Genomic DNA, 25,590 nt, shown 5'->3' on the forward strand with positions numbered 1-25,590 from the left:
GATGATTCTGTGAAAGTGCTGCATTCATTATGCCAGCAAATTTGGAAAACTCAGCAGTGGCCACAGAATTGGAAAAGGTCAGTTTTCATTCCAATCCCAAAGAAGGCCAATGCCAGAAAATATTCAAACTACCACACAATTGCACTCATATCACATGCTAGCAAAGTAATGCTCAAATTCTCCAAACTAAGCTTCAACAGGACGTGAACCAAGAACTTCCAGATGTTCAAGCTGGATTTAGAAAAGGCAGAGGAACTCGAGATCAAATTAACAACATTTGTTGGATCACAGAAAAAGCCAAAGAATTCCAGAAAAACATCTGCTTCTGCTTCATTGACTAAGCTAAAGCCTTTGACTATGGATCACAACAAACTGGAAAATTCTTAAAAAGATGGGACTACCAGACCACCTTACTTGCCTCCTGCAAAGCCTGAATGCAGGTCAAGAAGCAAGAGTTAGAACTGAACATGTAACAGTGGACTGGTTCAAAATTGGGAAAGGCGTATGTTAAGGCTAATTATTGTCACCCTTATTTAACTTATGTGCAGAGTGCATCATGAGAAATGCTGGGCTTCTTGAAGCACAAGCTGGAATCAAGATTGCAGGGACAAATGTCAATAACCTCAGATAAGCAGATGACACCACCCTTACAGTAGAAAGTGAAGAGGAACTAAAGAGCTTCTTAATGCAGGTGAAAGAGGAGAGTGAAAAAGCTGGCTTGAAACTCAACATTAAAAAAACAAAGATCATGGCATCCGGTCCCATCACTTCATGGCAAATAGATGAGGAAACAATGGAAACAGTGAGAGACCTTATTTTCTTGGGTTCCAAAATCACTGGGAATGGTGATTGCAGCCATGAAATTAAAAGATGCTTGCTCTTTGAAAGAAAAGCTATGACAGGCCTAGACAACATATTAAAAAGCAGAGACATTACTTTGCTGACAAAGGTCCATCTAGTCAAAGCTATGGTGCTTCCAGTAGACATGTGTGGATGTTGAGAGTTGGACCATAACGAAGGCTGAGTGCCAAAGAATTGATGCTTTTGAACTGTGGTGTTGGAAAAGACTCTTGAGGGTCCCTTGGACTGCAAGGAGATCAAACTAGTCAATCCTAAAGGAAATCAACCCTGAATATTCATTGGAAGGACTGATGCTAAAGCTGAAGCTTCAATACTTTGGCCCCCTGATGCGAAAAGCCGACTCATTAGAAAAGACCCTGTTGCTGGGAAAGATTGAAGGCGGGAGGAGAAGAGGACGACAGGATGAGATGGTTGGATGGCATCACCGACTCAATGGACGTGAGTTTGAACAAGCTCTGGGACATGGTGAAGGACAAGGAAGCCTGCCATGCTGCAGTCCATGGGGTCGCAAAGAGTCGGACATGACTGAGCGGCTGAGCAACACCACCAGCAAAATCCTTCCAATTGAAATTTGCCTGATGTTTTGCAGTTTTTCCTCATTGCTTTCCTCGCATTTATGTTTTTGCTTTTTAGAGTGAATCCTTTGAGTGAGTTTCACTCTGCTCTTGCCGTCGGACGTACGAAAAGAAAGTTTCTGCAAGTGACAGACATTTTGAATTGTCCAAAGACAGATTTATTAAAGGATCAAGGGAGGTGGCAATCAGCACATCCTTCAGCTTGAAAAGTCACATAGTTGTCCGCCTCAGAAGAACAGCTGGGCCCCTTCTTAGTTGACTATAGTGTTATTGACCCAAGGAAAAAGACAGGGACTTCTGACAGGTTTCAGGGACCTGTGGATTTCTGTATCAGAATCCTCATCCTCTTTGTGATTGAGTGGTCACCAGGGATTATGATGGCGAGGAATTAGACATGACATGGATAGCCATGGACCAGTGAACTATAGCTGGCAGATGTCTTCAGGGATAGAACACCTACAGCCTCAGGTGACAGGCTGGATCTGAGTCATGAATCAGCCCCAGAGGCTTCTGGTTGTCCGGTGCATTCAGACCCCCAGGCTTCTTGTTCTCAACCTTTAGGCCTTGTCATTTATCTGAGGTGCTAGGCTGATTTTCATTTAGGAGGCCGTGTTAGACCTGATCTGATGACCTTTCCTGGACCCCTGGTGGTGGGGGAGGCGGAGTGGCCTGAGATGGGTAAGACAGAACTGGTGAAAATAAAAGCACTGATCCTTTGGGCACACCTGTCTCACTAGCGGCTCAGCTACTTCTCTTGTGATTCACATACAAAGGCTTATCAGACTGTGACGTGAAGGGGAGTTTGTTTATACCATGATCTCATATCTGCATCAAGATTCTGGATCTGAACACTGCAAGATCTATCATGTTAGATTCCTTCTGAGAACCAAAAGTAATTCTAGCAAGGCCGAGGTCAGAGTGTAGAGTCTGTGGAACCACCTTTGTTTTGTTGCAGTGTGTTCATCATTGTGTTTCCTCTGTGGCATTCCATCCCCCTTCATAATTAAATAGTGAACTCAGTCTTGGCTGTGTGTCACCAGAAAGGTGTTCAGGGTGGTGCCCTTTTCAACCGTATTATGGTGATATATAAAAGTTTTGTTTTCTTCTCTCTTGCCTAATTTTCCTGTTCATTTTCTGTGTCTTCATGCAGGTCCCTGGCATTTGACACATGGCGAGTTTTAGGATAAGGTCATACCAAGATATGCCTGATGATTTGAATGTCTCTCTCCCCCAAAGTCCAGAATCTCAGCTGGAGCCCAATGGACAAGTGTTCCCTCAGTCAGGGCTCTTGTTGGTGGTTCTTTCCACACCTGTCAACTGTTGGCTTCCCTTTTCTTGCTCTTCTGTCTCTCTCGTCCCCCTTCTCAATTGTCTTTCCTAAGGACAGAGCTTAGAGAGCTGGGCCAGGACAGTCGAGCTCTGCACTGCATCCGAAGGTCCTAAGCCAGCATCCTGTCTTCAAGGCTCCATCCTCACAACAGATGCCTGAAGGCATAGGCTTCTGAGAATCCACTTTTTTCTGCATGACTAGCTTGTAAGGAGGAATAAGCTGAGAGGATTTCCAAGAACTTTCCATAAAAAAAAAATGTATGTGACATTTTTGGCTTTGAACCAAGAGCAGACTCAGTGGTATATAGCTCTGTTTCCTGGCACACATCTGTGGAATCTGGAAAAATTGTTGCAGCACTCTCTTTCATTCCTGGCTGTTTGTATAACTGTACATAAATGTAGCAATAAATATATTCTAACATCAGCCTGGGGCACTAGTTTCTGCTTGATTCTGCACACTGATGGTGGGCAGTGACTACCACATTCTTGAGGAACTGCCCTACTGGCCAGCGGGCTTGCCTGTCCTGTCTCAGATTCTCATCTTCTCTCATTTCACAAAGTGTCAGCTTGGAGTCAGCCAGTGTTTGAGAAAGAAGGCTGAGGGGTATGGTGGCAGAGCTGGGACGTGAAGCCACATTATTAATTCACTAGGTGGCACTATTCCTGACACTGTAAAGTGGCTTGAATGTCTGAGGACTGAAGCTTAGAGGATTGGGTAACAGGTTGCAACAGGAGTCGGCTTTTTCAATAGCCACTCTTACATCCTTGAAGGATGTATTGTGCTTCAATTATGTGACAGGTGCTCACTGGCCAGGCACAGAATTACCTCTTAAAGACTTTCAGAAAAACCACACAAAGTATGCCAGCATGATATTGAATCTGTCCCTGAGGTTTTCCAAGGGCACTCAGTCAGTCTAGTTGGTTTAGAAACTGTGCCCTTCCAAAGGGGACACATAGGAAGCAACTTTTTTGTTATGCCGTTTGTCAACTTTCAAGAAATATTTGTTCCCAGACTGGTCTCATAGTTAATTTGAAGTCTTTGCTTTATCAGGCATTTTTTATAACTTGAAAGATAATCACATACTTTGTGTGGTTTCTTATCACACTGCGGTTTCCCAGGCCGCTCCTTGATGACGAGCGGCAGGTGGTGTAGAAGCATTCGGCCTTAAGGCCTGGGGGTGCAGTGGAGCCCGAAGCTGGGATCCTGCGGCCGGGGTTCTCAGGCAGCACTTGAGAGACTGCTGCTATGTGTTAGAACAATGCAGTCTGAAACACTTGAGGAAATCACCTGGTGGGGCCTTTGAACCACTGATCAGGTAACAACCCAAACAGTCAGCCAGGTATGTTCCTACTTTCACCTTTTAATAGATCCATCGGAGACCCCGAGGCTTGAGGTCAACAGGGAAAGGAGGCGCAGCGTGGGCTGCTGCTACTGCAGCAAATTCCCATGTGCTACCGTCAGATCTTTCCACACACAGATTGGTCTGGCTGTGACTGCTGATACAGGGGGAAATACCAGAAAAGAGATAGGATGAATGATCAGTCACCTCTGTTATAGTGTGACTATAAGAGATAAACACAATTATAGATAATGCCATATAACCAGCTGCTCACAAGCTTGTTCGTGGAGATGGGGAGGGTTGCGGATTTTCAGCCTGTGGGTGTCAAACCTAGGCATGGGCCGTGGTGAAGACCCTGGACGGGTCCCTACAGTGCCCTGGGCCTTGGATGCGTCTGCCAGAAAATGAGACATTTGGACTAAATGTCTAAGACCCTTTCTGTTCTTTGGGTTAGGAAGGGAGTTAGCCTCCTTTGGCCATGGGGGAGGCACAGGTGGGCAGCTGGGCGTTAAGGAGAGTTTGAAGCTCACTCATTTTCAGGTTATAAGAAATGCATGAAGATAACAAGCTCAAAGCACCACCTTTGTCAAACCCCTTCTGAGGAAACAACATACTCGGCTCTCACTTCCTGTGGGAGAGGAAACTGGCTGGACCTCGTCGTGAGCTCTCTTCTGCAGGGGCAGAGAGGCTGCGGTCTACACTGGGCCCTGGGACTGATGGGTGGGGAGTTGAAGCCTCAGCACAAGAAGCCCTTTTCTTGCATTCCCACCAACAGTGTAGGAGGGTTCCCTTTTCTCCACACCCTCTCCAGCATTTATTGCTTGCAGATTTTTGGATCGCAGCCATTCTGACTGGTGTGAAGTGGTACCTCATTGTGGTTTTGATTTGCATTTCTCTAATAATGAGTGATGTTGAGCATCTTTTCATGTGTTTGTTAGCCATCCGTATGTCTTCTTTGGAGAAATGTCTATTTAGTTCTTTGGCCCATTTTTTGATTGGGTCGTTTATTTTTCTGGAATTGAGCTGCAGAAGTTGTTTGTATATTTTTGAGATTAGTTGTTTGTCAGTTGCTTCATTTGCTATTATTTTCTCCCATTCAGAAGGCTGTCTTTTCACCTTGCTTATATTTTCCTTTGTTGTGCAGAAGCTTTTAATTTTAATTAGATCCCATTTGTTTATTTTTGCTTTTATTTCCAGAATTCTGGGAGGTGGATCATAGAGGATCCTGCTGTGATTTATGTCTGAGAGTGTTTTGCCTATGTTCTCCTCTAGGAGTTTTATAGTTTCTGGTCTTACATTTAGATCTTTAATCCATTTTGAGTTTATTTTTGTGTGGGGTGTTAGAAAGGGATCTAGTTTCATTCTTTTACAAGCCCAATGTTCATCGCAGCACTGTTTATAATAGCTAGGACATGGAAACAACCTAGATGTCCATCAGCAGATGAATGGATAAGAAAGCTGTGGTACATATACACAATGGAGTATTACTCAGCCGTTAAAAAGAATTCATTTGAATCAGTTCTGATGAGATGGATGAAACTGGAGCCGATTATACAGAGTGAAGTAAGCCAGAAAGAAAAACACCAATACAGTATACTAACACATATATATGGAATTTAGGAAGATGGCAATGACGACCCTGTATGCAAGACAGGGAAAGAGACACAGATGTGTATAATGGACTTTTGGACTCCGAGGGAGAGGGAGAGGGTGGGATGATTTGGGAGAATGACATTCTAACATGTATACTATCATGTAAGAATCGAATCGCCAGTCTATGTCTGATGCAGGATACAGCATGCTTGGAGCTGGTGCATGGGGATGACCCAGAGAGATGTTATGGGGAGGGAGGTGGGAGGGGGGTTCATGTTTGGGAACGCATGTAAGAATTAAAGATTTTAAAATTAAAAAAAAATAAAAAATAAAAAATTAAAAAAAAAAGAAGCCCTTTTCTTCAGGAACTGCTCACACCAACAGAGGCAGCGATGCCGTGAAGAGCGTCAAGGCCCTTGTGAACTGCTGGACTTCAGTCCTGGTCAAGCCAAGCTGTCAGAGCATAGCCACCCAAAGGGAGAAACGCCGATAACTCCCAGTCACTAAGGAACGCACTGGTGGGCAGCGTGACCTTCACCCAGCACAGACACAACTGCTCTAGCACAGCGCCTCTGCCCCCTTGGCCTCCGCTGGCCCCCTCCTTCCTTTCCAGGCAAGTGGGACAGGCCGCTTGAGTGGTGAGTTTGCAGAGGAGTCGTGTCCCCACTCCTGTTCTCTGTCTCCAGGAAGCACACGCCATCTTGACTCCTCCATGCCCTACTTCCAATGAGGCAGGCCTGGGCTCCTGCATGAGACAGGTGTCTATCAAATTTGGGATTCAGTATTAGAATCTGCCTGCAATGCAGGAGACCTGGATTCAATCTCTGGGTGGAGAAGATCCCCTGGGAAAGGAAATGACAGCCCAGTCCAGTATTCTTGCCTGGAGAATTCCATAGATAGAGGAGCCTGGTGGGCTACAGTCCATGGGGTGTCAAAGAGTCGGACACGACTGAGAAACTGACACACACATTAGGGAGCCCACTTGCCTTAGGCACAAGCCCAGATGAAGGTGATCTTGTGAGTTTCACTTGCTTACTATTTTGCTTTAATTCTCAGTTTCACTCAGTGGCTTTACTTTCAACTTTATGAGCATCAGTATCATCTGGAGGGTTTGTGAAACCACAGATGTCCCCCCTACCCTCCCCCCCCTTCAGGGTGTCTGATTCTTGGGTCAGGGGTGGGGCCCAGGACTGGGGACCACACATACAGGCTCGGGGGCACTGAACAGAGAGGAGTTCTGTTTACTGGTTTTGTCAAACTCCAGAACTAAATGTTCTGGAGGCTGTCTGAGTCAGCTGGGTGCCCTTCACTCAGCTGGGGCCAGAAAACATTCTTGGTCTGTATGAGGAATTCTCCCAGATCAGTGTCCTAGTCCACAGCCTTGGGCAGCAACAAATGGTTGTGGATTATGCTCATTTCTGTTCTGAGTAAAACATGAGAGGAATCAATTCTAGCCATACAGCAGCCTGAAGTACTGATTTAAAAACAGAATCCAAGACATGTATGGTTCTTTGATAAACGAAGAAAAAAAAAGTTGCTGCTGTGCCCGCCACCCCAGAACCACACGGTCTCCCACAGGCTGTCTGTTCCCCTGGCCAGAGAGAGGCTGGACCCTCCACTGCCTTGGCCACTGGTTCCCTCCACCCAGCTCTCCTTGCTGTTGGGTCTCTGCTTTGCCCCAGGCCCTTGGCAGAATATTACTGTGAACAACAAGGTTTTGCTTTACAATCTGAAAGAGCCGATGCCTCTCAAAACCATTTCTTTTCCCCTGGGGTGATACAGTTAACCCCCCCAAATGTTGGATCGATCAGAGGGGAGGGCTGTGTGGGCAGAGCTTGCCCGTGGTGGCAGGGGAAGGTGGTGCACGTTGACCCCACGCAGAGACGGGGAAATTGTGCTTATGCTTCCCATTCAGCAAAGAAGGCTCAGGAAGGCAGTCTGGTGACACTGCTACCTGTTTCAAAGGACACAGAGACCTGCAAGATGGGCTGCAAGTTAGGAACCACACCCCTGGTGGGTCTCCTCCCCCACCCCCGGAGCCCCCGGGCACTGAGGCCACTAGAGGTCGATCCTGAAATGACTGTGTATCTTAACCACCAAACAAGAGCCTGTGGCTGGATTCAAAGGTTCCGTGAACCTCTGCTTTAACCACTTGGCATTTCCCACTCCCAATCTGGGAAGCGGATTCAAAGGCTATAAATTGTTAGAAAGATGGGGGGGATCTCTGGAAGCCTGTCGCTGTCTTCTTCCCCCCAGTCTCAGCCGCGGGCGGACTCTGGCTGGGGTGGGTGAAGAGGCGGAGCTGAGAGAGCGCCTCCGCAGCGAGACTCAGAAGCGGGAAGAAAGGCTGGGGTGGGGGGCGGCGCGGTGCGAAGCTCTGCGCCCTGACAGGCAGGAACCTGGGCTTGGCGGCCCGGTTCCCGAGCTGCCCCTGGGCCAGCGGCCTCCTCAGGGGCCCCTCGGGCCCCTCCTGCAGCTCCCCACCTCGCGAGCTCCTCTCAGCCCATAACGCTGAGCGTGGACTGGGACCCTCACTTCCCTCCGATCGCCTCCCATGTGCCGCCTTTACAACTGCGAAAGGTGCTTTATCCTGAATTTGTTAATCTGGTAACAGACATGGCAAACCGATAAATCTCCTCTGGAGTTTACTCAATAGCATTTCATGTGGTCATAAATTGTATTTGCCATCTCCCTTAATCTTTTCAAAGGCATGTCTGAAAGAATTATTCAAATGAATGAGAATTACATCTTTAGAGTGGAGGGGGAGAGGAGAGCTTTGAAGGCTGCGGTGGCGACAAGGCCAGTTTCCTGGACCCCACTGTCCGGTGCTCGCGGCCCGACGGCGGAGGCCGCCCGGCGCTCCCAGCCCGGCCGCCCAGACCCGCGGCCGCGGGATGGGAGGGGAGGGCCGGAAGCCCATCGCAACGTTTTATTTACCTTCTTTCAGCACCGTATTTGGTCCCTCATCCGGCTCTCCTGGGAATTTGTTCGACAACGAATTCAACTTTTCTATTTCTAATCTCATGCTGAATTTGTGCAAATGGAAAATGCAAATGGCAGCTGCCTCACGCAGAAGCTGCTGTGTGCCCAGAAGGCCTTGCAGGAATCTGAAAGCTAAATGGGGCTTTGAAAAAGACGCCTGAGGGGCACTCTGCGTGTGACCGGAAACATTAGAAATGAGTGAACTGCCTTTTCCTCTCGAGGCCTACAAAGAGCGCCATGGAGTGGAGATGGGAGTCCAGACTGTAAAACCACCTCCATCCACCACAGAACCATTTTGCTCGTCGGAAGGGCTGCGGCCTGGGCCCTGGGCCTAGCAGCTGGGCCAGGGCCCGTCCTGACAGGCCTCCGACCAGCAGCTCTCTGGGGAAACTCTCCACCCACACAAGAGACGGGCTCCTCATGACTCCACACGAACCAGCCTGGACGGTGTGCCTCTAGTGAAGTTCTGGTGAAGTTTTCCAGGTCTTGCCCTGCCCCCATGTAAGTTAGCATGTCTAAGAATGTACAGTGGGTACACAATGCCACAGGTGTAGCATTCCTCAGAACTGGGCTTTAATAAAATAACACACCTAGGATGATCATGGGTTCATTCCTATTACTGTCTTGCAGCAGAATAATAAGAAAAAAGGGAGTTTGGAAGCATGTAGAGAGGCGTTTGCTTTTGAGCAAGTGCTTTAAAGTCAGTCTTATTTCTAAAATAGGGATAATGCCTGTTTCTTGTGATTATACTTTATTGTACCAGACCTTCACATGTGAGTGGTCTCCCCACAGCCCTCTCTCTCTAACTGGAGTGGGTAGCCTGTTCCCTTCTCCAGGTTATCTTCCCAACCCAGGGATTGAACCCCCCAGGTATCCCACATTGCAGGCAGATTCTTTACTGTCTGAGCCACCAGGGAAGCCCTTAAGAGCAGCAGTTAGTTATAAACCACGAAGCACCAGCTCCTCTGTCCAGACTGGCTTTGTAGGTTTTGATGGGTGAAGGGCCAATATCCCCTTCCTACAGGTCAGTGGGGGAGGGGCAGACAGGTCTGCCCAGCCTCAAGTTCTGGAGTGAAACTGGCGCTCAGCCCACAGCCTACTGAACTATAGCTTCTGGAAGGCTTTCTGTTTTATTAGTTATTTTTGTTATTCCATTTATTTCCTCATTAAAATACTATACAAAATCTGTAAGCCAGGAAGGGCCACCCACAGGGATAGTAAGGACATGGGGTGCCAAGAACTCTTCGAAGGGGAAGGTGTCCCTTCCGAAAGGCACATGGGCATGGAATACTCATTACACTAATGACGAGAGTCCAGCTCTTCTGCAACAGAATGGATAGATAGGAAGGCTCCCATAAAAACATCTGAAACAACTGTTTTTAAGCACCTCGCATTCACCTAACAATAGTTGTCATTACATGCACACTATGGATCGTCGTGTTCAGAGGGTTTAACTCATTTACTCTAAACAAGCCTAGGGTTTGGGACATTATTACCTCTGTAATGTGCCCGTCTCTACCTGTAGGATGTATGTGGCAAGATATTGCCTCCAAAGGCTGTACTCTTAACACAGAAATACATTTTTAAAAAGGTAAAAGATCTTAAAAGAAAACCTTTAAAACACTGAAAGACTAAAAAAAAAAAAAATGCTTGTAACAAGGCTTAAAACACCAAATGAACATCATTAATTTAAAAACAGCATCTGAAGCTGAGGATAAATGATGTTAAGTACATACCCTAACTAATGAGAGGGCCAACTGGAGGTATTTTGTTTAGAATAAGTTAGTTTCTTTTTACAATCTCCTCTTCTGGAACATTAATTGATTCATCAGTGTGTATGAATCTTTTCTCTTTAGACAAAAGTTCTAGGTGGAGGAGAAATGAACTACTAGCCCCAGCCAGCACTGTAGTCTAACATTCTCTGAGATCCTCAGCTCAGACTCTCCCACCTCATACTGTGGATTTGCTGAGTTCTCTGCCAACCATAGTTTACCATGAAAAATCAACTTTGCTGACAAAGCTGAGACAAGTTACCTAAATACATAAGATCCTAGTTAAAAAGTTTAAGTGTGGGGGGGGGGGGGCGGGAAGAGTATACTTAACAATGGTAAATAGCAACTTTAGGAAAAAAAATAAGCAAAAGTCTGAAAAGCAATGATGGGTAAAAGAAATCTGCTATCTGAAATGAAAAATTCCTAGGAGGTCACAAAAGAAGTGAAGTGAAACTTCCGGGGGCAGCATTGCTGCTAAGTCGCTTCAGTCGTGTCCGACTCTGTGCGACCCCATAGACGGCAGCCCACCAGGCTCCGCCGTCCCTGGGATTCTCCAGGCAAGAACACTGGAGTGGGTTGCCATTTTCTTCTCCAGTGCATGAAAGTGAAAAGTGAAAGTGAAAGTGAAGTCGTGTCCGACTCTGTGCCACCCCATGGACTGCAGCCCCCCAGGCTCCTCCATCCATGGGAGTTTCCAGGCAAGAGTACTGGAGGGGGGTGCCATTGGGGGCAGCATTAGTAAGGTACTAAACTTGATTCATCAAGTAGAGATGCAGAAAGACCTTTACAACAAAGATTCACAAGAGGTGATGAGCCTCAAGGCAAAGCCACAGACAGCCTAAGTTAATCAATGATGGAACATTATTAGAACCATAAGGTAGGCCTGACTAGTTGTCTTTGGCATTTAGTTCTGATTGTCATATGAATCAATCACAGCTCTAACACACACTGATACTGAATGTGTGCTGGCACTAGAGGACGTGTCTCCTCAGCGCGGCAGGCAGGCGGGCGGGCCGTGGGGCGAGGGGAGGACGCCTGTACTTAGAGGGCTTCTGTGCTGCTGCATGTCAGTTTCTTCATGAAACAAAAACAAACCACCGTAAGAAAACTGAGTTTTTTAATATATTTTTTTTCTCAGTGGCAGAATCACATAGCTGTTTTGATATGGATTTCCGGTAGGTCTAAAATACTGCTTTTTTTGGAGCTGTCAAAATCCCGTTACACAAACACACAGAACAGACACAGAATAAATAGAATCACATGGATTCATCAGATGGTTATTCTAAACATATTCTTTGCCTTGTTTTCTTATAAGTTTGAAGGATCAAATTGGAATTTCTACTCTCAGCAAACGACTCTGATCTGGGAGGATAAAACCTAGAAGGAAAAGGTAAAGTCAGTATCTGGGTTCACTGGCAATGCCATGTCCGCACGTTTGTGGAAGTGTGCATGTTGACAGGTGTTCTGTATTAGATGAAATGTTTATGATTTCCCCAAACTGAAGAAAAATCTTCATATTTTTAAAACACTTCATATTTAAAACCATTGTTCTTCAATGTTCTCTTCCCTTGAGGCACAAGTTGCTTCAAGAATGGGGTCAAAGGCTTTAAATGAACAATTTGTTATTCATCTGAAATATCTAGACAGAAAATTGGCAAATTCGGTATATGGTTTAAAAAATGAAATTTTACACTATCTATAAAACTGAATTGAAACATGCACAGAATTTCCTTTTTTACTGCCAAATTGTCAAGTGATCAAAACCTTAAACTGCTTTTCAATCTGAAAGACTAAGAGCTTTAGGGAAAAAGCCACTCCCAACATAACAAAGTATTATTGTAACAGAAGCAAAAAGCAGGTTAACAGAGGGCATTAAAGAAAAAAAAAACAAAAACATTTAAAACAGTAAACACCCATTAAAACTAGAGTTATATTCCAATCTTAAAAGAAAGTATAGCAACCTAAGTGGATGACAACAATCAAAACTACAGATGTGATTTTATGATGTTAACATCATTTACAAAGCACTGTGAATGAACATGCTCAGTGGTGTACTCCAGTGAATTCAAAACCATACATGATCCTGTTAAGAGTATTTCACTGAGGACAGTCCTAAGGTGTCTTAAATCTATACTAAAGGTTTGGATAGAGAAAGCAGGTATACATTTTGTTTCTTATATAGAGATTCACAATACAACATGTGCACTCACAATTATACTAGTCACAGTTTTTAATTTTACAGAATAAAGTTTACAGCATGTAAACTTACAATATATTGATCTTCTTTACAACCATGTTTAAAGAAGGGCCAATCTGTCATTTTTTAGAAATCAAAAACCAGCAGAAAAATGTAACTGATAAATGCAGTCTTTAAAATATTTTATGGCTAATTATATGCTAATTTTCAAAATACAACAGAATTTTTGGTCCATGAGGCCCTTAAAAAACCAAAAGGTAGGTAAGGATTCCCATTTATCAGTACAAAGTTCATGAAAAAATTCCAATATTTATTAAAACATCTTTTTACAGAATGCTTTTTTTGGATGGTTAAACACAAGAAATTATCTCTACTAAATAATGGGTGTGACCAGACAGAAAACATAAGTGAATTAAGATGCTTTTAATATGTGACTATCTGAGAAATCTGTTTAAGGTCATCAATAGTGGATTTTCTTTGAATGCGAACTGAAATGTAAGTATGATTTCTTAATGTATATCAGTATTTGCTGCCTGTTTTTCTCCCTCTAGGGTAGGAATCAGCAAACTATGGCCCCTGGGCCAAATCTGGCCTGCAGCCCCTTTCTGTGAGAGTTTTACTGACATACAGCCACACCCATTCATGTCTGTATTTTCTGTAGCTGCTTCTTTCACTTTAAGGGATGAGGGGAATGGTTTACAGAGACCATATGATTCTCAAAGCCTGGATTATTTACTATCCTATCCTTTACAGAAAGAGTTGTCAGCCCTTGCCCTGCAGGGTTTCCCAGACCAACATAAAGTAAAGCATTTACCTCTCTACTGTTATTGACATTCTGCTTTCTCGGTGTATAACAAGGAAGCTCAGCATACTAGCTGAATTTCTGTGTTTAACATATTTGGAACACAACTGATCTCTCCAGCCACTCAGAAATTCTCCAGGAGCTGGATGATAATAAAATGCATGAGCCACATCTAAAAGAATGGCCAGGAAACTGTACATCCTATTTATCTTGAATAAGGAAGCCGAGTAGCAACAAGAATAATGAAAAGCAAATATCCCTTAGGGTAATTGCCATTAAGTCAGGGGAAAAACAGCTTGAAAGTTTTCAAAACACACACAGACATATCCAGAGCCATCCATCCTCCCATCTATTACAACAACTACAACATAAAGTATATTTGTTTTATAAATATATTACTGTCTATATACATATAGATACATCCATAAAAGACATGTTAAATAATTATCTGTATAAGCAATACTACTTTAAGTTTTTTGTGTTTTAAAATTACACATTCTATTAAATTATTAAAATAATTCTTTAAAAATATCAGGAATAAAGCCAGTAAAGAGTTGCTTTCCATTCAAATGGTTCTAAATCTTATCATTGGTCATCCAGACTCCAGACTTGGTCGTCCACAACTCAAAGAAACAGTTCAATTAAGGAAAAGTTAGCCATCAAAAGCGTAACATTTTCCCATTTTTAATACTTAACAAATGTGTATGCGTGTATGTATATATATATATAACACTCTTTTTAGTTATATTACATATTCTCATAAATGAATTTCCATAAAAACACAAAGTTCAAGTTTCTACCAGTATCAAATATTTTATACTGGTGTGCATTTCTTTCAAATGTTTAGGTCAATGACACACTCTATCAGGATACAGGGATCATATAAAGGAGAGTGAAAACTTAGGTATCGCATGCAAGAAAGGAGGAAATACTAAGGGCCAGAATTTGGCCAGTTGAGTACAACTCCCTCTGTGCTAAGACACAGAGACAACAAACCGGCTAGTTACTGTGTAAAGTCCAGTCAACTGTCAATTACTCAGGGCAGAATGTTCCAGTCTGAATCCCTCTTCTTCTGTCAGCTGACCACCCCGGCAGTTCCACTACTTACTCACACACCTCTCTCCGGTTATTTGTTAGTGAGTCTGAAGATAGATATGATTAAAGTGAAAGCTTTGGCTAAAATGAAGTTCTGAGATGAGCTCTGAATTTAATTTAATGATGGATCCTTTTACTTATTGCTTTAGATAATTAAGAAATTGCTGTATCTAAAGTCAGCCAAATTGCTGTATCTCATTCTTAAGCTCCGAAAGCAACATCAGTGCTTCCAAAAAAGGGAGAGGAGTACAGATTGCCTCGACATAAGAAAACTGCTACTTCTTAACTTGCAGTCAATTACACTGAAGGATTTCAGTGTGGCTGCTCAGAGCTATTCACGTCAGGACATGCAGCGGCAAGCTCCACTGTTTTGCCATAGTCTAAAATCCAGGAAGCAATGACAGATGGTTAGCTACAGACATTAGGAGGTCAAATTAAAGGGTGTTCTATACATTTCACCTAAGAGCTCATTTAAAGAAAAGTAATAAAGTTTGGCAAAATCTTCAAACAATTCAAATGCAAAAACTTAAGAAAATGGAAGCAAAACCTACATGTATAATTTAAAAATGATTTTATACAAAAAAAAAAAAAAAAAAAGCAAGCTTAGAAGAAGACTGAAATGAAAGGTACTCCACGTTTGTAACCCTACTTTTGGCACTGGGTTAGCGTCTACATTAAACTTGTTTACAGAGAGTGACCGAGAAAATCAGGAGAACGATTTCACAAGTGAGCAGGTCGCTCAGAGGACGCTGCAGCAGGTGTGTGCTCTGCAGGCGCAGCGAGGGGCACCTCACCTCGCAGGCGGCAGCAGCGACTTGAACCCCACTTTCCTGAATTAGGTTTGCTGAACACGGTTCAGATTATTGGATATGTCAATATGCACAATGCCTTTTAGAAGCATTTACTGTAACCCAAATCCTACTTCATGCGACACACAGTGTCACACGAGTAGTGAAAATGTTGTACTAGTCAAAGGTGCTTGGACGTTATTTTCAGGCAGCATTTTACCTTTATTTTAAGTTCACGCTAGATAAGTTTTAGGAGAAAGAAAATGCCAATAAATCCATTTAATATATTTTAATATATAAAACTATAAGACAGACACTTTTATTTACCTAAATTGTTACTTTTATTTTCTACCCTATTCTAGACTTCGATTTTACTTTAAAAATTTGTATTTAAATAAGGGATAAAATGTTGCCCAAAAGTCTAATCAGAGTTACACATCTGTGTTTTAACTAGATCTACAAATCAAAATAGTTCTTATAGTTAAAAAGATACAATTTGTATCAACAGTAAAAGGTACTTTCTGGTTTTTCAGGGCTTTACTTCAAACTGTAGCACACAGAATAATCAGGATAACCATGGCATCTAGGCAGACTCCAGAAACAGCTCAGAATGAGTCTGTTAAACTAAGCAAAATTCGAAAACTGGAGGCAACAGTGAAGTCCTCATGTCAGTCACACATCTATCTGCCACGGACTGCAACATCTCTCTTCTAACCAACAACAGAAACGAATCCACACTCAGCAAAACCCATGACTTTGAAACCAGAAATATCCCTTACTAATACAAGAACAGACTTCAGTCTGTATCTAAACTACACTATTTGTGGCAAGAATCTGGCCTTAATAATATGACAGGCCCCCCAAAAAAATTACCTTCAGGAAAATGGAAAATATACAGTATCTTACAAAAATTTTAAGTTACCATTTACAACTCCTCCATCACCATTTCTATAGTGCAGTATCAACAAATGTTGCATATCCTCAACACATAAAACCACCTCAGGCCAGCCTTGATAAACAGCAGGACAGCTAAAGAGTATGTTAAATATAAAAGTTGCATTGAGAATAATTAGATTCATTAAAAACAGGCAAGTACTGCAAAAGGGTTATTTTATCCAGTATTGTTGTGCCCCCAAACAAAAAGACAAACAAACACATTAAAAAATACAGGTTAATGGAAGTCTAGGAATTCAGTTCCATTTCTACTGTCTAGAAGCACATCATAGCTGGATAACAAAGCTCTATACTGTAACAGTTAACGGCTTTTGCCTTTTTTATATAAAAAAATGGAAACAATTTTTTTCCATTGATTGATTGCATCTGCTTTCCTTTAAGTCAACCATATTAAATTAACTAATTACTTAACACAAAAAATCCAAACGAAAATAAAACGATGAAAAGTGCCATATTGTAAATCATTCTAATACATACTGTTACCCATTTCAACATAAACTTGTAACTTACATTTTGTTTAAAATATAAAGTCAGTGCTGTAGTATATCTTTGTTTCTATAAATAATGATTATAGCACAAAGAAGCCCACTTTCCCCAAATAAAAATAACTTAAAAAGCTGTAAAAGATTCCAATTAAGCTTGGCTTGAAAAAATAGTTTGCTAGGTCTAGTCAAATGTTCAACATTCTGAAGGTATTGTTAATTGCTTGCAGTTGATAGACAAACACCAAGTTAATAAAACATGAAACAAAGATAAAAAGTGCTGCATATAAACCCCTGATGCACCAAAGATTAATATCAAAGATCACAGATACATCTAATAAACTGGAAAAATTTCCAGCCAAGGATATATAGCTTTAAAAAGGAAATGTTTAAAAAAAAAAAAGTTTGAATGTAAAGCAATCCCGTGATACTTCCACTATGTGGGGCTATACATACAGATTCCATGATACAGTATTTCACATAAATGGATACTATATAACCTCCTTGCTGAGAAGGAGATCACATGTGCTATTGTAGCAAACCTCCCTCAGCGTTTAAGCTGAACAAAAAAAAACTACTAAACACCACAAAGATGCATCATCTTTCAATAGCCCAGCTGTGATTTCTCCACTAGAATGGCTGCAGCCAGCTGCTGGGCGTCTGTCATGTGAGGGTTCCTCTTCATGACAAGTCTCACCAGGTCGGGCGGGAAGATGTTGCACAGGTTAACGAAGATCTTTTCTCGGCTGTCCTGGTACCTGGGGGGGTCCGGCGGCGGCGCGCCGCAGTACGGGACGCGCCAGGTGGGCTCGGGCTGCTCGGGGAGGCTCTGGAAGGTGAACTGCTCGTAGCACGGCTGCGTGGGGTTATCGGGCAGGGAGTATGTCTGCCGGTAGCCGTACGCGTCCAGCCCGTAGCCCTGCCGGTCCCAGCCGCCCAGGCCTTCCTGGCGGGCGTGGGGCTTCCGCGGCCTGGACGGAGAGCCGTCGTAGAGCCGCGAGTCGGAGATGCTGTCTATCCTTGTGGCCACCAGGGAGCGCCCGAGGTGCGGCGCCTTGGCGTGCGCCGAGCCGGGCGGGGACGGGTAGTCGCCGGGACAGCTGGACCGCGCGCCCACGGCCGGGTGCTGCAGGCGCACGGCCAGGTGCGGGAGCGGAGGCTTGTGATGGTACTTTGGTTCTTCGTGACTGTAACTCTGCACTCTGGTTAAGGGGTCGTGGAAACTCTGCAGGAAGGGCTGGGAGTTAAGGCGGCCGTGAGGGTGCAAGTGCGGACACTTGAGGTTCTCTTCCAGCTGCGGGTCGGGGGAGCTGACGTAGGGGCGGTCGTTGTACCCCACGTATGAGTCACTGCTCCCGCAGCTCAGGCTCCCTTCGCTGCTGCAGTCAGAGGCGACAGAGCTGATCCTGTAATCTGTGTCTAAGGAGAAACGCCTTTCAGGGCTCCGTGGGCCTGAGATGCTCAGATTTGAATATGCATTCAACATGGAGTAATATCCAATGTCGACGGGCGAGTCACATTTTGGATACTGTTCATAAGGCATTGGCGTTCCATGATTTTTGGTTGCCATCATCATCGGAGGATATTGCCCCTGTGGTCTTTGATCCTGAGGTGGGAAGTGAACTCCAGATGGTAGGCCATTGCTTAAAGATGTAGTGCTTTGGGGTTTGGCGGTAGAAGTAGCCGGTATACTAACTAAGGAAGGTACAGACCTGGTTTCCAGTTTGTTTTTGGTGGGAAGCTTTTCCTCTAGGTCCTGGTAGACTTGAGTCCTTATGCTTGGGTCTGATTGCCTCTTTGGGGCACCTCGCTTGACATCAGAAGTGCTGTCGGCCTTAGTGCTGCAGGGGACGCTGTTGCTTTTCACCAGTCCTCCTTCATTGGCAGTTTTGACTGCTGTGTTTCTGGACATGGCTCGCAGCTCATCAGCCACTGACCGCTGAGGCTGACTGCCCCTTTCCGGATGATAATATTTGCACTTGTGTCCATAGGTACACTTCTTTCCTATGAAGAGTAAAATCAATTAGGCAAAGGAACATTCCGCCAGATCCTAAACACTCACTGTGGCACTTTAAAGAAAGAAGCAAGTGCAGGAATGGGAGCTGTGCTCAGGGCCACTCTGCTCTCTGCTTCTGAGAAATGCCACCTTTCAGTCTTCCCATGTCAGTGCTATCAAGAGCAATAAGAAAGTCAGCTGACTGAGTAATAATTCCTTCCATGTCCTCAACTCCTACCTGCCTCTCCTCTTCCAGTACAACTCTGCAGTCAGGTAGGACATTCTGTTCTGCAGAGCAAAATGTGCTGCTGTGATGTGATAAAGCCACTCTAATCTAACGTGCAGCTAGATGGAAGAACTCCAAGTTTTTATCTACCTGAAAACTAACTTCATGTAGAATTAATCTGAGTTTTTAGAACAGTGCTTTAATTCAGGGGAAATGCATATACACTGAACCCAACTAGGTAAAAAGAATTATTATTTTTTAAGTTTAATTACTTTCAAAAGAACCACATACTATATGCCAGCCACAATTTTAAATGTTTATTTTAGTAACAAACGTTTAATATTGTGCTCTAAAGTGAAAAAAACTGAAAGTGTAGTTACTCAGTTTGTCGGAGTCTTTGTGACCCCATAGACTGTAGCCCACTAGGCTCCTTTGTCCATGGCATTCTCCAGGCAAGAATACTGGAGTGGGTGGCCATTCCTTTCTCTGGGAGATCTTCCTGATCCAGGGATTGAACCCGGGTCTCCTGCATTGCAGGCAGATACTTTACCGTTTGAGCTATGAAAGACATTTATTAGATACTATAAAGAAAGTTACCATACGGACAAGGCTGCTTTTTGTGTTCAGGAACAATAGGTTTCTTCCTTAGAAAATTATCCAGGCTTGGGCCATGTCTGCCAAGAGGGTCATCTGGAGGCATGAACCTGTCATGGACATAATACAATATTATATCTAAAGTAAAAGGTTGACAATTTAGTTTTAAAGACAGTGTAAAGAATATTCACCCTAAGGTATTTATTTTGAGATTTTAATCCAAGTATTTTGATTCAACATTTATAGGATAAAAAAAAATCAGTACAAAAAGTTTTCTTAATGAAAACAAAATTAAAATGTTTCAAGCTGAACTTGCATTTGTTTTAATTCAAACAAGTTTTGGGCCTAGCATGTTCTAATTAAGTCTTCCTTTTCTCATGGGATTTTGTAAGGACTTAAGAAAACGATCACAATGGCATTTTAGGACAGGCTTTAAGAACATTAATCTTGTGAAGCAATATGAGGCAGGTGGGAGTCAGGAGAAGCAGCTGAAGGACAGAAGGGAGAGGTGGGAGAGAGTACTGGGCCGACTGAAACGACCCGGACCCCTAGCATGCGTCAGATGCCCGGCACACATTGCTGCATCTCATCCCAGCAATAATCCCTTGAAGAATTAGTCCCATTTCACAGGTGAGTACACTTTTCTAACTTAGGCTTAGATGAACTAAGTATTTTTATCTCAGTTCACATGTTATAACCAGGATTCAATTTTTCCAACTCCACATCATTCTCTTCCCACTATAACAAGGTTACTTCTTAGCTGAGATAGAAAAGATCTTAAGGAAATAAATTTATTATTTTAGATTGACTGTCCAATGGAAGCAAGAATTCATGGCATGAATACTGTTAAGAGGTTATGACTGAGGAGTTCTATTACTAGTTATGTTACTGAACATGAACTAAACCACGTTTACCTGTACAATGTGAATAATGTGTCAACTCCTAAGGGAGTGTTAACATGCCTGAGTAATACCATTGAGCAACTATGATGTTTACTATTATTATACGCACAATATGGTAATATTAAAAGGTTAAAAATTGAAGACAAACTCACTCAATCCCACAATCTTAATTATTTTCCATTATGTGTTGCATTTTAGTTATTTTTCTCTATGCACACAGCACTTTACAAGCACAAATGCAATTTTATACTTTGCTTTTTAACAAATGTTTTCCCATGTTTCTGAATAGCTGAATAATATTTCACTAGGAGATGTACCGCAATGTAACTGATTTCTGTATTGTACCTTAAGTTGTTTTTGAATTTTTGCAATTATAAATATACAGAAGTGAACGTTTTTGATATTCCTTTTTCCCTCATTATATATTCCAAGAAATGAGACCATTGCTTTGAGAGGGTATTTTTAAGACTTCTGCTAAACCATACCCAAATTTATCAGTTTCATTATGTCTTTAATAGCATAGTGAAGTGAAGTGAAGAGGCTCAGTCATGTCCAACTTTTTGTGACCCTATGGACTGTAGCCTACCAGGCTCCTTCGTCCATGGGATTTTCCAGGCAAGAATACTGGAGTGGGTTGCCATTTCCTTCTCCAGTGATAACAGCATAAGGCATATACAAAAATATGTTTTTTAATTTTGTGAATTAACTGAGTGAAAAATATACTCTTTGTAGATTTAATTTTCATTTTTGATTATCAGCAGGTGAGCTTTTCCCACATATTGGTAAATACAGTTAACCTGACATCTTTGTGCATGTCACGTGTCCATTATCAATTTAATCATGAATAGTCTTACACTGCTACAATATTTTAAAAAAATCATATATTTAAATAAGCTCTCAATGCTCTAAAGTAGATTTTGAAAGGCAGTGTTCTGGTGGTCAGTGTGTTCTGCATTTGCATCCTCCGAAGGTGGCCAGCCTCCGCATGTCAGTCACTCAGGGCAGCGTGCATCTCACACAGGGCCTCCTAAGGCAGGACTCTGCCATTTTCTGACTCCCACTGAGGATGAGTGGGGACATCAATGGTTGGAAGAAACTGTCTTATGTCTGGTCAGTGGCAAAAAGACAAGTCTGTAGCCTGCTGCCAGAGATACTCAGATTTGCAGGGAAGCAGTGTTACTGTAAGTGGTTTTACTTACTTGTCATTGACAAATGAATACATTAATAATCGCTCATCTATGAATTTTTTCCATTCTGGTTTCTCATTTGCCAAATCCCTGTAGTTATCATTGGACACAATTATACCATCCGACTCAAAGGCCAGTTTCACGATGAACCTGTCATCATAGCACACCACTCGCCTCCCCTGCACTCGCCGCGAAGGTGTGAACACCAGGATTTTTTCCTTCTCTAATTTACGTAGGATTTCTTGATCTGCAAGAATAATCAGGGTAGGATTTTTAGTAATAAATACATACAAAACACATCTCACAACTTTCATACAAAGTCAGTTTTTATAACATGAACGGGATGCATGCACCCATTTAATTAGGGATTATGATTTATAGTTTGTAGATGGAGCAAATTTGTAGCTCCCAGTAACAGTTTTCCTTCAGGATTTTCAATTAAAAAAAGGTTTTAAAAAAGCCAAAAAAAGTGAACCTGAAAAACACGAAAAGTAAAACTTTTAAAAAAGCACAAAACTGAAACATGACTGACCAAAGTCTGATTTTCATCACATAAAGCTTTTCTTTGATAGCTGGAGCCACCAGCTCTACACAGTGAACTAGCTTCTCACACCTCCCTAGCACGACACTGTCCTAACAAAGCAGCTGTGGTGGGTTTACGTCTGAGCAACAGATTCTTTCCCCCATGTTTATTTTGTGGTGCTGTTTTTCTAACTAGTGGATGTGATGATGGTGGCAGAGTTTGAGAAGTAAAGACATCGAGGTAGCAAAGGGAAGGGTCTTCAGATGCAAAAGTTTCAAAGAGTAAGCAGGCAGTGAAGTCACAAGTGCTGTCCTGGACAAGGCCGTTCTGTGCTCTGTGTCTTTCCTGTTGAGACAGCTACTAACAAAGACCAGCCGTCTTGTGGGGCTGGACTGAGCAAGACATTAGAAGTGATTACGTGGGGAAAACAGCCATTGATTAAAAATGGACAGGCAGGGGGATGCTCATTTTCTCTTTGGTTAGCACATTCTTTCAGCACTTTCTAACTCTACTGACTGGTTAGTGTTTTGGGTTTTTTTGTTTTTGTTTTTTTAAAGGTAGCAGAGCTCATATTTTGATTAATGATAAAACTGTCTCCTCACCATGCCTTCTTCCTACTTTAGTTCTTTCAATCCCGGACTTCCTACCACGGTAAGTGCTAGCACAATGGGTATGAGCTGACAGATATCATAATATTTTTTAAAAAAGGCTCACTTCTCCTCAGTGCTTACTAACTGGAGTTAGTGATTTCTGAAAAATTTCTCTTCTCAGTGGATAATCACTACATGCCTACTCTGTGGTATGTGCTGTGCTAAGTGTCAATGACGTCCAAAATGAAGAACATTCCCTCCTCAAGGAGGCCTCTGTTACTGGGTTGGGCAAGCATGTAGGCTGCACAAGCCGGGTTTGTAATTGCCACGATGGAAGTATGAGCAGAGTATAGGGGACGGAGAGGTGACATGGGTCAGCTTGGCATGTAGATTTCATGATGTCCCAGACAAAATGAGTTCAGGACCAGAACTTTGGTTTAGAAAAGTGGTAGAGAAGTAGCAGTATGAGTGTTCAGAGTCTGGAACTCATGATACATCTCAGGTTCTGCCACTCTCTCTATCTAGCAACTGTAGTCTTACTGAGCCTGCTTCTTCACGTTCTCAAATGCTGTTCATAGGCTGTGAGGAATCAATGAGTTATCAGGTGTGAAAGCACCTAGCACAGTGTTTAGCGAGCTCTCACTAAACACTGTGTCCTTCAACTAATCAGTTCAGTTCAGTTCAGTCGCTCAGTAGTATCCGACTCTTTGCGACCCTATGGAATGCAGCACTCCAGGCCTCCCTGTCCATCACCAACTCTTGGAGTTTACTCAAACTCATGTCTACTGAGTCAGTGATGTCATCCAAACATCTCATCCTCTGTCGTCCCCTTCTCTTCCTGCCCCCAATCCCTCCCAGCATCAGAGTCTTTTCCAATAAGTCAACTCTTCACATGAGGTGGCCAAAGTACTGGAGTTTCAGCTTTAGCATCATTCTTTCCAAAGAACACCCAGGACTGATCTCCTTTAGAATGGACTGGTTGGATTTCCTTGCAGTCCAAGGGACTCTCAAGAGTCTTCTCCAACACCACAGTTCAAAAGCATCAATTCTTCGGCGCTCAGCTTTCTTCATAGTCCAACTCTCACATCCATACATGACCACTGGAAAAACCATAGCCTTGACTAGATGGACCTTTGTTGGTAAAATAATGTCTCTGCTTTTGAATATGCTGTCTAGGTTGGTCATAACTTTCCTTCCAAGGAGTAAGCGTCTTTTAATTTCATGGCTGCAATCATCATCTGCAGTGATTTTGCACACTGTTTCCACTGTTTCCCCATCTATTTGCCTGAAGTGATGGGACCGGATGCCATGATCTTAGTTTTCTGAATGTTGAGCTTTAAACCAACTTTTTCACTCTCCTGTTTCACTTTCATTAAGAGGCTCTTTAGTTGTTCTTCACTTTCTGCCGGAAGGGTGGTGTCATCTGACTATCTGAAGTTATTGATGTTTCTCCCAGCAATCTTGATTCCAGCCTGTGCTTCTTCCAGCCCAGAGTTTCTCATAATGTACTCTGCATATAAGTTAAATAAGCAGGGTGACAATATACAGCCTTGATGTACTCCTTTTCCTATTTGGAACCAGTCTGTTGTTCCATGTCCAGTTCTAACTGTTGCTTCCTGACCTGCACATAGGTTTCTCAAGAGGCAGGTCAGGTGGTCTGGTATTCCCATCTCTTTCAGAATTTTCCAGTTTATTGTGATCCACACAGTCAAAGGCTTTGGCATAGTCAATAAAGCAGAAATAGATGTTTTTCTGGAACTCTCTTGCTTTTTTGATGATCCAGCAGATGTCGGCAATTTGATCTCTGGTTCTTCTGCTTTCTAAATATTCAGCTTGAACATCTGGAAGTTCAGGGTTCACGTATTACTGAAGCCTGGCTGGAGAATTTTAAGCATTACTAGTGTGTGAGATGAGTGCAACTGTGCAATAGTTTGAGCATTCTTTGGCATTGCCTTTCTTTGGGACTAGAATGAAAATTGACCTTTTCCAGTCCTGTGGCCACTACCGAGTTTTCCAAATTTGCTGGCATATTGAGTGCAGCACCTTCACAGCATCATCTTTTAGGATTTGAAATAGCTCAAGTGGAATTCTATCACCTCCACTAGCTTTGTTCATAGTCATGCTTCCCAAGGCCCACTTGACTTCACATTCCAGGATGTCTGGCTCTAGGTGAGTGATCATACCATCGTGATGATCTGGGTCGTGAAGAACTTTTTTGTACAGTTCTTCTGTGTATTCCTGCCACCTCTTCTTAATATCTTCTGCTTCTGTTAGGTCCCTCCATTTCTGCCCTTTATTGAGTCCATCTTTGCATGAAATGTTCCCTTGATATCTCTAATTTTCTTGAAGAGATCTCTAGTCTTTCCATTCTATTCTTTTCCTCTATTTCTTAGCACTAATCACTGAGGAAGGCTTTCTTATCTCTCCTTGCTATTCTTTGGAACTCTGCATTCAGATGCTTATATCTTTCTTTTTCTCCTTTGCTTTTTGCTTCTCTTCTTTTCACAGCTATTTGTAAGGCCTCCTCAGACAGCCATTTTGCTTTTCTGCATTTCTTTTTCTTGGGGATGGTCTTGCTCCCTGTCTCCTATACAACGTCATGAATCTCCATCCATAGTTCATCAGGCACTCTTGTCTATCAGATCTAGTCCTTAATAGATGCATGTAATTTTTGATCTCTTTTGAAAATCATAGAAAACCAAAATAAGATAAAAAGCCCAGTCTCAGCCACAGGATTTGCCATATTATAGTTATTGCGTGTACCCTCTACAAATATTTTGAGATGCCCCTTGACATCTCATT

General features: G+C 42.9%; 2 protein-coding genes across 3 annotated transcripts in view; one reads left to right on the top strand and one right to left on the bottom strand.

Annotated features, from left to right (window-relative positions):
• The window catches only part of RDX (radixin), a 103,992-nt gene extending 100,945 nt beyond the window's left edge, over nucleotides 1–3,047 (top strand). The window contains exon 16 of the mRNA XM_018059816.1: nucleotides 2,587–3,047. The gene's annotated coding sequence lies outside the window, so the exon portion shown is untranslated. The remainder of the gene's footprint in view (nucleotides 1–2,586) is intronic.
• ZC3H12C (zinc finger CCCH-type containing 12C) overlaps nucleotides 11,553–25,590 on the bottom strand; it is a 76,422-nt gene continuing 62,384 nt past the window's right edge. For both annotated transcript variants that reach the window (XM_018059818.1, XM_018059819.1), the window contains exons 4-6: nucleotides 21,688–21,922; nucleotides 19,590–19,696; nucleotides 11,553–18,774 (exon numbers count right to left, since the gene is read on the bottom strand). In XM_018059818.1, the coding sequence (XP_017915307.1) occupies nucleotides 17,375–18,774; nucleotides 19,590–19,696; nucleotides 21,688–21,922 (1,742 nt within the window). In that variant the 3' untranslated portion in view covers nucleotides 11,553–17,374. The remainder of the gene's footprint in view (nucleotides 18,775–19,589; nucleotides 19,697–21,687; nucleotides 21,923–25,590) is intronic.

The sequence above is a fragment of the Capra hircus genome, chromosome 15, assembly GCF_001704415.2.
Source record: "Capra hircus breed San Clemente chromosome 15, ASM170441v1, whole genome shotgun sequence".
Classification (NCBI taxonomy): domain Eukaryota; kingdom Metazoa; phylum Chordata; class Mammalia; order Artiodactyla; family Bovidae; genus Capra; species Capra hircus.